At 45.1% G+C, this 15,720-nt stretch overlaps 2 protein-coding genes across 8 annotated transcripts in view; one reads left to right on the top strand and one right to left on the bottom strand.

The window, feature by feature from the left end:
* Positions 1-15,720, top strand: part of LOC140421016 (short coiled-coil protein B-like) — a 96,183-nt gene that overhangs the window by 76,930 nt on the left and 3,533 nt on the right. The window lies entirely within an intron of this gene.
* Positions 1-15,720, bottom strand: part of LOC140421015 (calmegin-like) — an 80,826-nt gene that overhangs the window by 2,184 nt on the left and 62,922 nt on the right. For 4 of the 7 annotated variants that reach the window (XM_072505292.1, XM_072505291.1, XM_072505290.1 and 1 more), the window contains exons 7-14: positions 13,635-13,827; positions 12,889-13,078; positions 11,167-11,280; positions 10,558-10,711; positions 7,190-7,405; positions 6,593-6,712; positions 6,252-6,351; positions 5,714-6,123 (exon numbers count right to left, since the gene is read on the bottom strand). In XM_072505292.1, the coding sequence (XP_072361393.1) occupies positions 5,942-6,123; positions 6,252-6,351; positions 6,593-6,712; positions 7,190-7,405; positions 10,558-10,711; positions 11,167-11,280; positions 12,889-13,078; positions 13,635-13,827 (1,269 nt within the window). In that variant the 3' untranslated portion in view covers positions 5,714-5,941. Of the gene's footprint in view, positions 1-3,882; positions 3,972-5,711; positions 6,124-6,251; positions 6,352-6,592; positions 6,713-7,189; positions 7,406-10,557; positions 10,712-11,166; positions 11,281-12,888; positions 13,079-13,634; positions 13,828-15,720 lie in introns of those variants that run through there. The other 3 variants (XM_072505294.1, XM_072505296.1, XM_072505297.1) reach the window with 3 other exon arrangements.

A 15,720-nucleotide genomic window follows, 5' to 3' on the forward strand; every position in this document is an offset into this window, starting at 1 on the left:
AGTGCTTGGACCTTTGCTGTTTGTAGTATATATAAATGATTTGGAGGAAAATGTAACTGGTCCGATTAGTAAGTTTGCAGACGACACAAAGGTTGGTGGAATTGCAGATAGCGATGAGGACTGTCAGAGGATACAGCAGGATTTAGATTGTTTGGAGACTTGGGCGGAGAGATGGCAGATGGAGTTTAATCCGGACAAATGTGAGGTAATGCATTTTGGAAGGTCTAATGCAGGTAGTGAATATACAGTGAATGGTAGAACCCTCAAGAGTATTGAAAGTCAGAGAGATCTAGGAGTACAGGTCCACAGGTCACTGAAAGGGGCAACACAGGTGGAGAAGGTAGTCAAGAAGACATACGGCATGCTTGCCTTCATTGGCCGGGGCATTGAGTATAAGAATTGGCAAGTCATGTTGCAGCTGTATAGAACCTTAGTTAGGCCACACTTGGACTATAGTGTTCAATTCTGGTCGCCACACTACCAGAAGGATGTGGAGGCTTTAGAGAGGGTGCAGAAGAGATTTACCAGAATGTTGCCTGGTATGGAGGGCATTAGCTATGAGGAGCGGGTGAATAAACTCGATTTGTTCTCACTGGAACGAAGGAGGTTGAGGGGAGACCTGATAGAGGTATACAAAATTATGAGGGGCATAGACAGAGTGGATAGTCAGAGGCTTTTCCCCGGGGTAGAGGGGTCAATTACTAGGGGGCATAGGTTTAAGATGAGAGGGGCAAGGTTTAGAGTAGATGTACGAGGCAAGTTTTTTACGCAGAGGGTAGTGGGTGCCTGGAACTCGCTACCGGAAGAGGTGGTGGAAGCAGGGATGATAGGGACATTTAAGGGGCATCTTGACAAATACATGAATAGGATGGGAATAGAGGGATACGGACCCAGGAAGCGTAGAAGATTGTAGTTTAGTCGGGCAGCATGGTCGGCACGGGCTTGGAGGGCCGAAGGGCCTGTTGCTGTGCTGTACATTTCTTTGTTCTTTGTACTCATCCTTTATCACCCTCATGCAGCTTATATGTACCTAATCCTAGAGTGAGAACTCCATATTATGTCCCTGGAAATTTCTGGCTAAATGTTGGTGACAAAATGCCAAGAACTATTAAGAAAATAATCTATAAAAGAGTGCAGTCAGAAGTAACTGGGATGGAGCCGACTCCTCAACATGGCGACTTAATCCACAAACAAGCTCTCGATCCGGCACTCTCGATCCGGCACTCTCAAAGGCATTACAGCTGATGACTGCTAATATTATTATTAAGGTCATTGATGAGAACACGGCTTATTAGCACAGAATATCAGTGCTCATGCTACAGAACTGCAGAATACTGGTTAAGGACTTGATGAAGTGGAGAAGGGAATCCCTACTGTTGAAAATGCAATGTCCTCAGTTGAGGTCCGCTTACAATCCTTGGAAAAGCAGCTACATGTTATGTCAGAATTCCTGAATGATTTGGAGAACCAAGGCCTATGGACAATGAGCGACCAGGCCTTAATTATGCGTTTTCGTAACTTCGAAGATGGCCGAAAAGTATTGGAGGCAGCTGGATATAATGGGGCCTTGTTCTTTGATGGAGCGAATGTGTCTTTATCCAAGATTTCTCGGCGGCAATACAACAGAGGCACAAGAGTTTCAATGAAGTTAGAAAACAGCTAAAGGCTATCGGAAAGCAATTTTCCCTACTCTATCCTGCTATGCTGAGGGTGACAATTGACAACTCTGTAAAAACATTTGACCAGCTAAGGCCATGCCTTTGTGAACTTCATGGAAGGAAATAATTTGGAGTAACAATTGTCAGTTCACTGTAAATTCTGGATTCTATCCCTTGTCATTATAATTCATTCCTGATTGTGTTATTTTTTATCATGCTGATATGGATGATCTAGGAAGTGAGCAATACAATGAGTACCAGTGACTTCCATTTGTCTTGAATGGGAAACACCTCAGCATGTTCCTTCTAGTTAAGGAGTGTGCTGTGCAGGTTGTATGTCACTAGGGCTGTGTGATAAATATCCATCTTTTCTTCTTATCTGTGCATTTATAATGGTGGTATATGCTTTATGGTCTCCTTTAATGATAAATATGAGTAGCGCGGCTGCTGGGAGGTGGGTAAGTGGCTTGAGTCTTAATGGGAAGGGTTAGAATGCAGAAAGGACACTCGACACTCATCCTTATTGTGGTATATCTTACCACCTTTTTTTTGAGGGGAAAGACTCCTTGATGTAACGATGGAACGTTTGTAGGTATAGTCCTACGGATTCCTCATTTGGTGAAGAATACTGCCTTACAACTAATAACTTTGCATTTTTTTAAATTTTGGGGTTAAAGTATCGTTAGCTGGTTCCTGCAAAGGCATAGACAAGTCTCATATCCCAGAAAAAGACTTTACAATGTGTCAGTGGCATCTAGCATATTTGGAGATGGGGGAGGTATGTTATGGTGAATGCTCTAGTGGAGTATGAAAATCTGTGGCTGATAAGCCTTTTTTCTCTTTGGGCTAATATCCTTTAGTCTCTTTAACTGAATAAGCAATGGCAGTAGCTATTTTGAAACTTTGCTCTTGGAATATGCAGGGAGTACATCGTTCTATTAAAAGAAAGAAAAAAAATGGTCGGAATTCTCCGGTTGTTGAAATTCACTTTTCCCAGGGATAGCACAACCCGGAGGCATGGGGTGGTTTCAACTGGAAATCCCATTGACAAGCAGTAGGAAGATAGAATTCCGCAGCCAGCGAACGGAGCAGCCGAGAAAACGCGGCTGGGGAACTGGAGAATCCTACCCATTGTCTTTTCTTAAAAAGGAAAAAGTTGACAGCTTTATTGCAGAAACTCATTTAGATTCTAAAATTGAAGAGGGATGGGGCGGTGTGTTTTCCTTCATTCTCAACCAGTAGTCAAGGTGTTGCAGTGTTAGTCAATGAAAATGTGCCATTTAGACTGGAGGACTGTGTGAAGAATAAGGGAGGTAGATATGTGATTGTCAAGGGGCCATTGCATGGGGAAAATGTCTTGATAATGAATGTCTATGGCCCCCCCAAATTATTCCCTTGATTTTGTCACTGAAGTCTTCATGGACCTTGCTGATAATTTCTTTATAGATGGGACTTCAACTGTCATCTTAACTCTTTGAGGGACTAACCCCCCATAACTAGGAATCCCCATCCAACGGGTAAGGCTTCAGCATCGGTTCGTGAGGAGGTGGGGTATTTAGATGTGTGGAGAACACTGCATTGTAAAGATATAAAGAGTTCACTTTCTTCTCAGCTCCCCACGAATGCCATACTAGAATTTATTATTTTTCATGCTAAAAACAATTCTTCATTTCATGGCTTTCTGCTCTATAGGTAGTATTGAGTTTTCTGATCATGCTCCTGTCTTCCTGGAATTTTTATTCAAGGTGACCCACCCCCGGTCCAGATCTTGGGAGATTAAATGCATCTCTGTTCAGCGATCATAACTTTATCTTATACTTTAAGGCCAAATTTGATCACTCAATCAATTCTCTCTCTGGAGTAAGCCCCTCAATCCAGTGGGAAATCTGCAAGGCTTATGCTAGGTCAAGTTTAAAATGATGGAGCTAGTTGGAAGTAAAACTGGCTGAAACAGAGGCAGTATGGTAGGAATCCTAGCCATTCGATGTTGAAAGAAATGAATGCAATTAATGCATAGAAAAGCACATTTCCTTTGGCTGCTATGGTGGTGGCTGGCCAGACTATATCCGTTTTACCCTAGAACTGGAAAACCTTCTTTAAGAACTAATTTTGTGCTGGAAAATATTACGAGTAATACTCTACTGATTCTTTTAATTTAACACATTTAAACAAAATAAAATTGTGGTCCCTTTAAGATGCGAAACAAATGCCAGAAACTTCTAACCTGTGCAGAGGTCCCCAAATATGCATTGATTTTTCCTAATGCACCTCCTTCTGTCATCTCTTTGCTTTTAACTTCATTATCTTGTTGATCTGAAAGTATGCATCATAATTATTAATTAACAATCATAATCCAAACTAGACGTGGCATCTATTCAGTTTTGTTGAATGGACTGTCTGGAAACTGGACACAAACAATCAATTAAAACAATTTCAGTCAACGTATGTGCCTTTTCAGATGGAGGCATTAATTCCAAAAGTTTTCAATGGACATTCATTATCAACAAGGATAAAGACCAATTTAACTGAGCTTTACTGTCAGTTATGACCCCTATATTCAGCAAGACTGAATCAGAAAATCCCCATTCTAAGTCGCCTTTCAAACTCATCACAGACAGTTGCATGCTGCTTAGACTGTACACTGAATAGTGTTTTCAAACAAAACCATTTGTTTTGGTCAGATTCCCCCAACAGGTGTGTTCTAATACCAACTGCATTGGCTGGTAGAGAGTCCAAGTGGATATCAGGGGCGGGATTCACCGAGCCCGCGCCAGGACGGCGAATCCCCGAGGGGCCGCGCGAATCCCGCCACACCGCTCTGGCGCCGGGATGCGATTCTCCGGAGAACCGGGAATCGGCGCCAACGCAAGGCGCCGGTCGGGGACCGCTCTACGCGGCCTCCCCAGCGATCCTTGGCCGGGGATAGGCCGAGTGGCCGTACAAAAAACCCGAGTCCCGCCGGCACCGTTCTAACCTGGTCTTACCTGGCGGGACCTTGGTGTGAATGGATCCGGGGGCGACCTGGTGGGAAGTGAGGGGGGGGGGGGGGGGAGAAGGGGGGGTCTGACCCCGGGGGGGGGGGGGGGCATCCGCTGTGGCCTGGCTCGCGATCGGTGTCTACCGATCGGCGGGCCGGCCTCTCGGGCTGGGGGCCTCCTTTGTTCCGCGCCGGCCCCTGTAGCCCTACGCCATGTTGCATCGGGGCCGGCGCGGAGAAGGGAGCCACCGCACATGCGCGGCAATCGTGCCGGTCCCACTGCACATGCGCAGACCCGTGGCACCATCTGATGCGGATTCGGCAGCTGGAGCGGCGTGGGTCACTCCAGTGTCGTGCTGGCCCCCTGTAGGGGTCAGAATTGCTGCTCCTGAGGCCACGTTGACGCTGTCGGGGAACGCAACGGCATTTACGACGGCGCCAACACTTGGCCTCAGGATCAGAGAATCCCGCCCCAGGTTCTTCCTGACAGTGGAAGGAAACCAGGAAACAAGTCAATTTTCCACTTTGGGCACCTCCCAGTGGTGGTGTTTGGGGCAGCATGATTTTTAGAACAGCTGTCAGCATCTTTTTTAAAAAAGCAAGCCATTCCTCAACATTTAGGGTCCCTCATTAGTTGATATCATTAATACCCTTCCCATCAAATTGTTCAGGTGGACTCTGATAATTTATAACTGCCAATTTTTAATAAATGTTTTTCTCCCAATTTGCCTCCTCTGTTCTGGACACAGCAACTCCCATGCATTCAAAGGTCCTGGATGTACTCCGACACAATGCCTATGTAACGACTGCACTAGCATGTTGGCAGTTTGGTGAATGGATGGTTAAATCTGTCTGATTTTACCCTTCCTAGCCGAAGGGTTTGATGATGGAAGGTGGAAGTCAGTAATGGTTCATGTTTTTGTGGGACCCAGAAGAGCACTCAATCCGGCCCTTCGAGATCCACAGAATTGATTCAACATTTACATTTGACAAGGTTTCTAGGTTCCATCACCCATGAAACCTGACAGCTAGTTCAATCTAAAATGGCAATCCAGTTCCAACTTACTTCTTAGGCCTCAAATCGCCATATTGGGCAGCACAGTAGCAAAGTGGTTAGCACAGTTGCTTCACAGCTCCAGGATCCCAAGTTCGATTCCCGGCTTGGGTCACTGTCTGTGTGGAGTCTGCACGTTATCCCCATGTCTGCGTGGGTTTCTTCCGGGTGCTCCGGTTTCCTCCCACAGTCCAAAGATGTGCAGGTTAGGTGGATTGGCCATTTTTAATTGCCCTTCGTGTCCAAAAAAGGTTAGGTAGGGTTACTGGGATAGGGTGGAGGTGGGCTTAGATTGGGTGCTCTTTTCAAGGGCCGGTGCAAACTCGATGATCGAATGGCCTCCTTCTGCACTGTAAATTCCATGATTCTATGATTAAAAGAGCCCAATGGAAACCCAATCGTGGGATCCTTTTGAAGTCGAACCATTGCATTACCTGTGTTAACATGGCACAGTTACTGTTAATGTCAGGTGAAGGCAGCCAAAACTGACCTGCGACACAGGGAAACTTGAGCAGGGCAAACAGTATTACATCATTTTTATTATTATTGCTATTTAGTTTACCGGACTCTTGAGGCTCTGCTTCTGTTATTAGTTTTTCTTCATCACTGATCTGCACATCATCTGTCTTTTTGTAGTAATAATCATCAGGGGGTCCAAATCGCTGGGAAAACAAATCACAGCACAGGACAGTACAACACAGGGCAGAATAAAATGTAGCACAGCAGAGAGCAGCATGGGGCAGGTGATACATTACAACACAAAGCAAGAAAGTACAGCACAGGCAGGTGAGGTACAGAGAGAACATCACCATACAAGAATATATAATAGAGTTACTGAACAATGTCACACAATTTAGACCGGGGTAATTTCAATCTAGGAATTCACAGAATTGTTAGACATACCTTGTTTGGCCAATAAAAGCTAATGAATAGGATAACTGGCAGAGCAACAGTGAAGACATAGACCCCCCAGAGCCATGGGCGCTTGTCTGCCGCCAGAAACAACTGCAGGATCAATCCAGGCTGTGGACAATAGGGAACAGTGACAATTACCTCAATTAGTGATAAAATAAATACTCACCATCGCAGTCATGCACACACACACACTGCCAAACTCACGCCAAGCACACCAATGCATATTCAAACTGCCATAGTACCACCAGCTACACCTAGGGTTGGCAACTGTGATTAAATGTATTTCTGGAGGTTTCATCAAGTGACCTGACTCCATGCTTCAGCCATTAGTTGGCCTCACATCCATCTCTGTGAAGCACTGCCTCCATATGGTAACTTGAAAGCAAAAAGACTTTCAGTACCCAATTGCTTAATGCTCGATTGTCAGCCAAACAGCTTTCTTCCCATTTTTGATATTTTTATGTCTGGTAAGGAGATATGTCCAAAGAATTTTTAAAAAAACAATCCTTTTTTATGGAGTATGGAGAATGATTGTTCCCACTGGAACACTGACACAATGAAACACAAGTCACAAAATGTACTTACTCCATCTGCATCATAGACTGCCTTTGTTTGTGCCCATGTGTCTTTCACCCACTGCTTGACAACACTTTCATCAGAGGATATAATAAAATTGTCAAACAATATGTCAGGTGTCAGTGACCATAGCTCAAGCCCAACTGCAGCGATTGGAGTCATAAGGAATGGCTTTGTATCCTCAAAATAGTCTGGATTCAGAATCTTGCGAGGTTTCCAAACTCCCTTTAGGAACAAAATTGGAAAAAAAATAGTAAGCAGGTTTGATAACTTAGATTTCTGGATAATGTTCTGCAGATAAAGGTATATGCTATAGAGGGTGAGTGAGCTACAATGAATAAATATAATATGTTTTAGAGGATCATTTTTGTGAGGGCCACGAAGAATCCAGAACGAGTTTTAAGGATACAAAGAAATAACATTTATTTACAGTAACATATATATACAACGGCAGCAGCAACTTCGCTTGCTGCTCACTCCTTTCTGCTGGTTCCAAACTGGCCAGCTTTACTTATACAGGGAGTCTGCTAATGATATCTCCGCCCCCTCATTGGGGAAGCTCATACTCCCACAGGATTGTGGGATTGTCATTAGTCCCCAGCCAATGGGTAAGCAGGCAGGTTATAACATCCCTCCCCCCCCAAAGTCCAAAGAATCCACCGAAGACCTTGGCGAAGGAGGGCGTCGGACTCGTTTTACCGCAGGCCGGACACCATTTGCACGAGGCGCTGGATCGGGCGGCGTGTAACGAGACGGAGTCCGGCGCTTCCGTGATGAACGGTGTAATGGTTGTACATCCACGGCCCGTGGGCTCGAGGATTCCCCCTCTGATGCGTCCTGTGTCTCCATCTCGGAGTCAGAGTCTGCTGCCTCCGTCATCTCGGCGTCTCTATCTCCACGTGGTTCTGTAACGACCTGCGCAGGCTTTGAGTGAGGCACCAGAGGAAGATTGTGAGGACTACTTTCCATTGTCTCTGGTCTCTGTGGCTGTAGAAATGAGCTCCGGGGGCGGGGAACTTTTGGAAGGGATAGTCTTCTGGACCGAACGTGGTCTACATGTTTGCGTTGGAGACGACCCTGGGCTTGCACCTGGTAAGATATAGGGCCCGTTTGGTGAAAGATTACTCCAGGGCCCCACTGGGCCCCACCAGCAAAATTCCGAACGAACACTGGGTCACCGGGTGCAAACTGCCGAATCGGCCGATGCCACGAAAAACCATGTCCCTGCCGTTCTTGTGTGCGGCGTACTTTTGTTCCAGTGTCCGGGAAAACCATGCTAAGGCGTGTGCGAAGTCTCCGGCCCATTAGGAGTTCTGCGGGAGTTATCCCAGTCACCGCATGGGGGGTGGTCCTATACGAAAACAAAAGGCGAGCCAGTCTCGTGTCCATTGACCCGCAAGACTGCTTCTTTAGGCCTCGTTTGAATGTCTGCACTGCGTCCTCCGCCAACCCATTTGAAGCCGGGTGGTAAGGGGCAGTGCGGATATGGCATATGCCGTTCATCGTCATGAACCTCGCAAACTCTTCACTCGTGAATGGAGTGCCGTGACTTCCGGTAGCGCCCTCGAGGAAACAAGTCGCAGGTCGGATCTCTCCCGCCCGCGATGGGCAAACGGACCTTTTCCAACGGACTTTTTCGGAACCTGGCGACCTGAATCGGTGGAGGAGACGATAGGGAAGAGGCTTTCCCCCCCGGGGTATGGACAGCTGGACCAGAAGTGGTCGAGTGGAGCGGCAAGGATCGAAGCGGGAGCAGCGGGGACCACAGGCCAGGCGGCGAAGCGGGAGCAGCAGGGACCAGGGAACGGAGGCTCACTGGCCGAGGGAGCAACAGATGGAGTTCTTCAGGAATTGCTTCGATGTTACTGTGGTTCGTTCATTACCCTTTAACCTGTGGACCCAGCCCTAACACTATCTTGGAGAGGCACTCAGCACATGGTGAATGTCTGAGTGGCTTGCAGCGAGCTCTGTGCCCTGAGCTGTCTCCTGCTGGAATGAGCAGGAACTGTGGTGTTCCCGTTTTATAGTGCGTGTGCCCTTGCTTGTGATTGGCTGTGATGTTGCGTGTGTGTTGATTGGTCCGTTGATCTGTCCATCAGTGTGTATGTGTGTTTGCACCATGATGTTTATCTGAATATCATGACATCCCCCTTTTTTTTTTACAAAAATATGTGCCTGTGCGTTAATCAATATAGATGTGTACTGAGCGCAGCTGAATGTGTGTGTGCAATATCTACAACATGTACATGAGGCTAAACTATATACATAGGAAGGTGTCAGGTGCAACATAGCAACAAGGTTGTACCATAAACAAAACAAGTGTAAACATCAAGCATCAAAACAAACTCCTGTAACGACAAAAAGAGAAACATATTAACATTGGACTCACTAAAGTTTTATGCCACAATGTTCAAACAGGCTCATAAGTCCAGCCTAGTAGGTGGGCGACGAATTTGGGTTGACCGTTAGGGTGGCACACCATTCATCACCCGGATTGACACTGTTCACTGACATCGGCTGGTGGGTCCTGCTTGGGGACATCCGGTTCCTGTCAATGACCGCAACACGGAAGGCTTCCCAGTCGTCTGTATCACCGGTCTGTATTTTGTTCGGGTATAACTCGGTGTATGGAGGCTGCTCTCCAGTATCTTAGCCAAATGGTCACTCCTCGAGTGTGCGCCCCAGTGAATTGACTGTGTAATCGTGGTCGAACTTGATGCCCACACAATTATTTTTCAGTGGGATCTGGGTAATAATCATTATAGGTTTTTAATTTCCCAAGTCCAGGGCACCAAAGACTATGGGTGGAATTCTCCTCAAAAAATGACTTAAGTGTCATTCTGGGCAGGAATCGCGAGGTGAATTCCGCCGGGTGTATGGGCAAGATCCAGATCGCAATTCATCCACACTTGGTCATTTTTTTGGAGCTTGGGGAGACTCTCACTGAAATATCTCACACATAGAACTTTTTCTGGAGCTGGTGTGGGGATCTAAAGATGCCGGCAAGACCGACTCCTCCGGGATCAGGGAGTGATTGGTTCCATGCCCAGCACGCGCCCTTTTCGGGGCTCTCCCACTCTTCACCGAGAATAGCAGGATTGGCTCCATGCCCAACGTGGCCAGAGAATTGTGCCCTATGTAACACCCAACAGCTACCCCCAGCTGAGACCGCTAACTCAGCAGGCACTAAGAACTAACTTCAGATCTTTCGGGTCTGCATGACTCAGTAGCACAATCGCGATGTGTTTACCAAGAATCTACAAGAATTCCAAAGAATGTCCAAATCTTTTAGCTCTGGTCAGTAATGTAAGAAAAACTGCGACATTTCAGAGATTTGTTTCACACAAAAACCTGCAGTGCAACATAAATTAATTTACCTTGTATTTGGGATTGTCAATCATTGGCACTTTCCATTTGCCCTTGTAAGCAGGGTTAGATATCATGGGAGGTCTCCAGGTTCCACAGCCTGCAGTCTTACACAAAGGATTTGGGATTTTGGGCTCTTGCCATTCACCATCCATATCAATATCCCTGCAAGAGACAACAACGTCATATTGATGTTAAAACAATTTCAGGATGTTAAAGAAAACTAAGGGAATCACTGTATACTTGAACTTTATGTATATCATCTTTATTTTCATCAACTATAATTTTAAACTTATATTTCTGGCAAGCATTTTCTGTTCATGAGAGGAAAGCTCCCTCTCTTGGTGAGGGATGAAGGCCATATCAGAGAACGCTACAATATATTGGCTGGGGTAGATGAAAAAGATGATGAGAGGTGTGGAATATATGAAAGAATTTGGCAGTGAGTAAGTGGGCTTTATCAGAGAAAGGTACAGTGAACGCTGGAGTACATGAAAGAATATCAGGATGTCCTAAAGGGCAGAAATGCACACTGATGTGCCTGCATGCAGTTAAAATCATTAACTGGCTTGTGAAGTAGTCTGGAATCTCAAGTCAGTCTGAAATAGTTCAGTACTCACCAGTCTGGAGGCTTTTTTGATTCAGGATCTGGAATATACTCTGGCTCCTCATCCAGCCAGTTATCTGGTTTCATAACCGTGGAATCTTGGATATAGCGAGGAGCATCCTCATCCCTGTCATACAGAACATGGTGATATCCCTTAGCAGCTGCATATATGAATATCATATCATAAGTTATTCAATAAGTACATAGGTTTCTGAATAAAATACAACAGATTGTATCTACTCCAGACTTTACACATACCCAGGGACCTAGGTGAGGGATTTGAAATTAGTTGAAACAGTGTCTGTAAATAGCTGTGAGTTGTGCATTTTTTCCTCCAGCGTTCTTTCCACAGTTGGCACCCACCTTCAATATTGGCAAGGTATGTGACTGGAGGAGTATCACAGATGGGCCCCATTTTGTCTGAACCCAAGAAGCAGGAACTTCTGGATTCTCATGAGGAGCTGTTCTCAATTTACCACGTTCCTGTTAAGACCACCAAGACCAATTATAGTGTAGCATGTTTCTATATTTCATGGGTTATTTCTGGTGTTGGCAGAAGGATGGTCCTGTATTTCACTGGTGGTCTTGGGTCTATTAATTTGTGACCTCTAATGTAGTCTCTGTGTTGGACTCTACTGTCAGGGAGAGGATGTTGCTGTGTACATAGAATCATAGAATTTACAGTTACTTAAGCCCCACGCCTCCACCCTATCCCCTTTATCCCGGTAATCCAGTAACCCCACCTAACCATTTTGGACACTAAGGGGAATTTAGAATGGCCAATCCACCTAACCTGAACATCTTTGGACTGTGGGAGGATACTGGAGCACCCGGAGGAAACCCACGCACACATGGGGAAAACGTGCAGACTCCGCACAGACAGTGACCCAAGCCAGGAATCGAACCTGGGATCCTGGAGCTGTGAAGCATCTGTGCTAACCACTATGCTACCGTGCAGCCCCTTACACTTGGTGCCGTCCTATTGTTTCTATGTTCCTTACTGCCCCTAGTGTTGGGAGAAAGATATCCCTTAGGGTAGCACAGTAGCATAGAGGTTAGCACTGCAGCCCCATAGTGCCAGGGACCCTGGTTCGATTCTGGCCTTGGGGAACTGTGTGGAGTTTCCACATTCTCTTGGTGTCTACATGGGTTTCCTCCGGGTGTTCAGCTTTCCTCCTACAGTCCAAGGACATGCAAGTTAGGTGGATTGGCCATGATCAATTGCCCATTAAGTATCCAAAAATGTGCAGGTTATGTGGGGTTACGGGGATCGGGCGAGCGAGTGCTCTTTCGGAGGGCCAGTGCAGATGTGATTGGCCGAATGGCCTCTTTCTGCACTGTAGGGATTCTATGGATCCCTGTATTCAGACTGGAAGGATTAAGTCCCAATTTCCTGGTGGCCTCAGGCTGTGAGATATTTTTTCTTTATTCGCAGTGGTTTTAAGAGTAAGGGAAAGTGCCATCAATTCAATAGTGTTCTCTACTATTGTTGGAAGGGAGTCCTATTTCCTGATGATCTGTATTGTCTGTGAGAGGTAGGTCTCAATACAAGTGATCTTCTCTCCTGTTGGCGGATAGATGCCCATTTGTGGTCTCTAATATTGGGGTGTTCTTTGCTGATTTTGGATTCATGATCATTTCTAGTTTTGGTGCTGGAAAGAGTTTTGGTGTACAAAGAGACTACTGTACATTTGTACAAACATTTTCACTGAACCGGAGTTTGCTTAATCCTCACCAGTCATGGGGCTTCACTGACTCTGGATCAGGTATTTGAGGTCTGTCATCCCAGTCTTCAGGTTTTTGATGGTTGGGATCATCGATCTCTTTGGGAGGATTGACAGGAGGAGTCATGTCTTGCAGGAGGCTTCCTTTACTCACAGAGTTATCATCTATTAGCAACTCAAAACTGTTATCAGGTCTCACAACTAAGCCAGTCATTTTTGAATTGTTATTGGATGTAGGGAAAGAGATAAAAGAGAAGAAGTCAAAGTGGGAAGTAATTTTAAGCGTAACAATTATACATTATAGCATGCTAATATAACATATCAATATATTACAGTGTACTGATGCCACTAAGGTGCAATAATGAAGACACTCATCGGAGGTCAGTGGAACTGGTTTTGGTACCTGTACTATAATCTGAATTTGCTGCAGAAAGGTTGACTGCAGATTGTCTTAAACTATAGAGTAATATGTAAGATGTGTTCAATTATTATTTTCACTAACAGTTATCTAATGGCAAGTTGCTAGACTGTTTAGTTGCTATATTCAAATGTGATCAGATCAGTAGATTTGCATGCTCTGTGGTGTTTGATGAAATATTTCATCATTAATAAGGACGCTGAATGATTGCTATCTCACATATGAAGCCTGCAAGTTTCATTCTAATCCTAATACATGGAGGGTACTTTCTTAAAGATTGCCGTCCCTCTCATGGACCTATTTCTGAATGCATTAGAATGATTAAGAGGATCATGTTACTCAGTGTATACAGATGAGGTCTTTTGTCGATGAAGTAACTCTGGAGGTCCACGTCTGTTTTCCTGGCATGCTTCTCCTCATATGCACCCGTCACTGGATCCCGATGTCTGAAGATGAAGTGCAATTTATAGTCCTGCCCGCACTTGTCTGGGCCAAACATAATTGTGTAAGGGGTCTTGTCAAAGAACTGTTTCTGTAAAAACAATGTTAGAACTTATAAAGAACAGAATAAATAAATCTTAAGAAAATCATCCAGATTACGAGAGGTTTTCCACATGTGCAGAACTCACGCAAACTATTTTATCTGTGTTCCTGTCTCAGTATCAAGCTGGTACCCATTGTCTCCATGAAAACGTTGACAGAATGATATCAATGATAATAAATGATCGACAGTCTAGGACAACAGTGAACACTGAACATTGTCAATGGTCAATATTAATAATCATCCATTGATATAGTCTGGGATCAGTGGTAATCACCTGTTAACATAGTGTGGGATTGATAGCAATTACCTTTTTTTCATTAGTTCTGGGTATCACCAGTAAAGCTAGTTTTTATTATACATCCCCAATTGCCTTGAGAAAGTGGTGGTGAGCTGCCTTCTTGAACTGCTGCTGCCTGTGTAGTTCACCCATAGTGCTGTCAGATTAAAAATTCCATGATTTTGACCCAGTGGCAAAATATTACTTAAGTCAGGGTGATGTGTGCCTCGGAGGAGAACTTGTGGTAGTGTTCCCAAGCATCCGAAACAGGTGCAAGAAACCTTGTTGAGTTTCTGCAGTGCCTCTTGTAGATGGTACACAATGCAGCCACTGCATTCTGGCAGTGAAGGGGGTGAATATAAAGATGATGGATGGGGGTGCCAAACAATTCTTGACTTGGATGGTGTTGAGTTTCTTGGGTTTTCTTTTATTCATTCATGGGATACGAGCTTCGCTGGCTGGGCCAGTATTTATTGCCCATCCCTGAAGGCACTTAAGAGTCAACTACATTGCTGTGGGTCTGGAGTCAAATGTAAGCCAGACCAGGTAAGGGACTAAGTACATTAGTGAACCAGATGGGTTTTTTCAACAATCGTTTCATGGTCGTCATTAGACTTTTAATTACAGATTTTTATTGAATTCAAATTCTACCAACTGCCTGGCGGGATTCGAACCTAGGTCTCCAGAGCATTACCCTGGGTCTCTGGACTACTAGTCCAATGACAATGTCATTATGCCACTGCCTCTTGCAGGCAAGTAGGGAGTCAGGTGGCGAGTGACTCAACGTGGAATATCCAATCTCTCACATGCATTTGTAGTTACAATATTTATGTGGCTAGTCCATTTATGTTTCTGGTCTTGGTCCAGGATATTCACTATGGGATGTTTCAGCAATGATAATGCTGTTGAATGTCATGGATAGTTTCTTGTTGGAGATGGTCATTCATAAGCACCAGGCAATGTTACTTGCCACTTATCAGTTCAAGCCTTAATAGTGTTCAGGTTTTGCTACTTGCAGGCATGAACTGTTTCAATATCTGTGGAATTGTGAATGGAACTGAATAATGTACAATTATCAACAATCATCCCATTTTGGATCTCATGAAGGATGGAAAGTCATTGATGAAGCAGCTGATGATTATTAGGCCAAGGACACTATCCTCAGAAACTCCGTAATTGATGTCCTGGGACTGTGATAATTGGCCTCCGACAGCCATTATCATCATCCTTTGTGCTATGTAGGACTCCAACTGGTGGAGTATTTTCCCCGATTCCCATCGATTTGAATTTTACTATGGGTCCTTGATGCCACACTTGGTTAAAGGCTGTCTTGATGTCAAGAGCAGTCACTCTCACCTCTGGATTTCAGCTCTTTTGCCCAAGTTTGGACCAAGGCTGGGATGAATTATGCAGTGGAGTGGTCCTGGTGGCATGGTGCCAGGGACCCGGGTTCAATTCCGGCCTTGGGTTACTTTCTGTGTGGAGTTTGCACTTTCTCCCCATACCTGCGTAGGTTTCCTCCGGGTTCTCCACAGTCCAAAGATGTGCAGGTTAGGTGGATTGGCTATGCTAAATTGCCTCTTAATGTCCAAAAAGATGTGTAG

Source organism: Scyliorhinus torazame, chromosome 5 (genome assembly GCF_047496885.1).
Source record: "Scyliorhinus torazame isolate Kashiwa2021f chromosome 5, sScyTor2.1, whole genome shotgun sequence".
Lineage (NCBI taxonomy): Eukaryota > Metazoa > Chordata > Chondrichthyes > Carcharhiniformes > Scyliorhinidae > Scyliorhinus > Scyliorhinus torazame.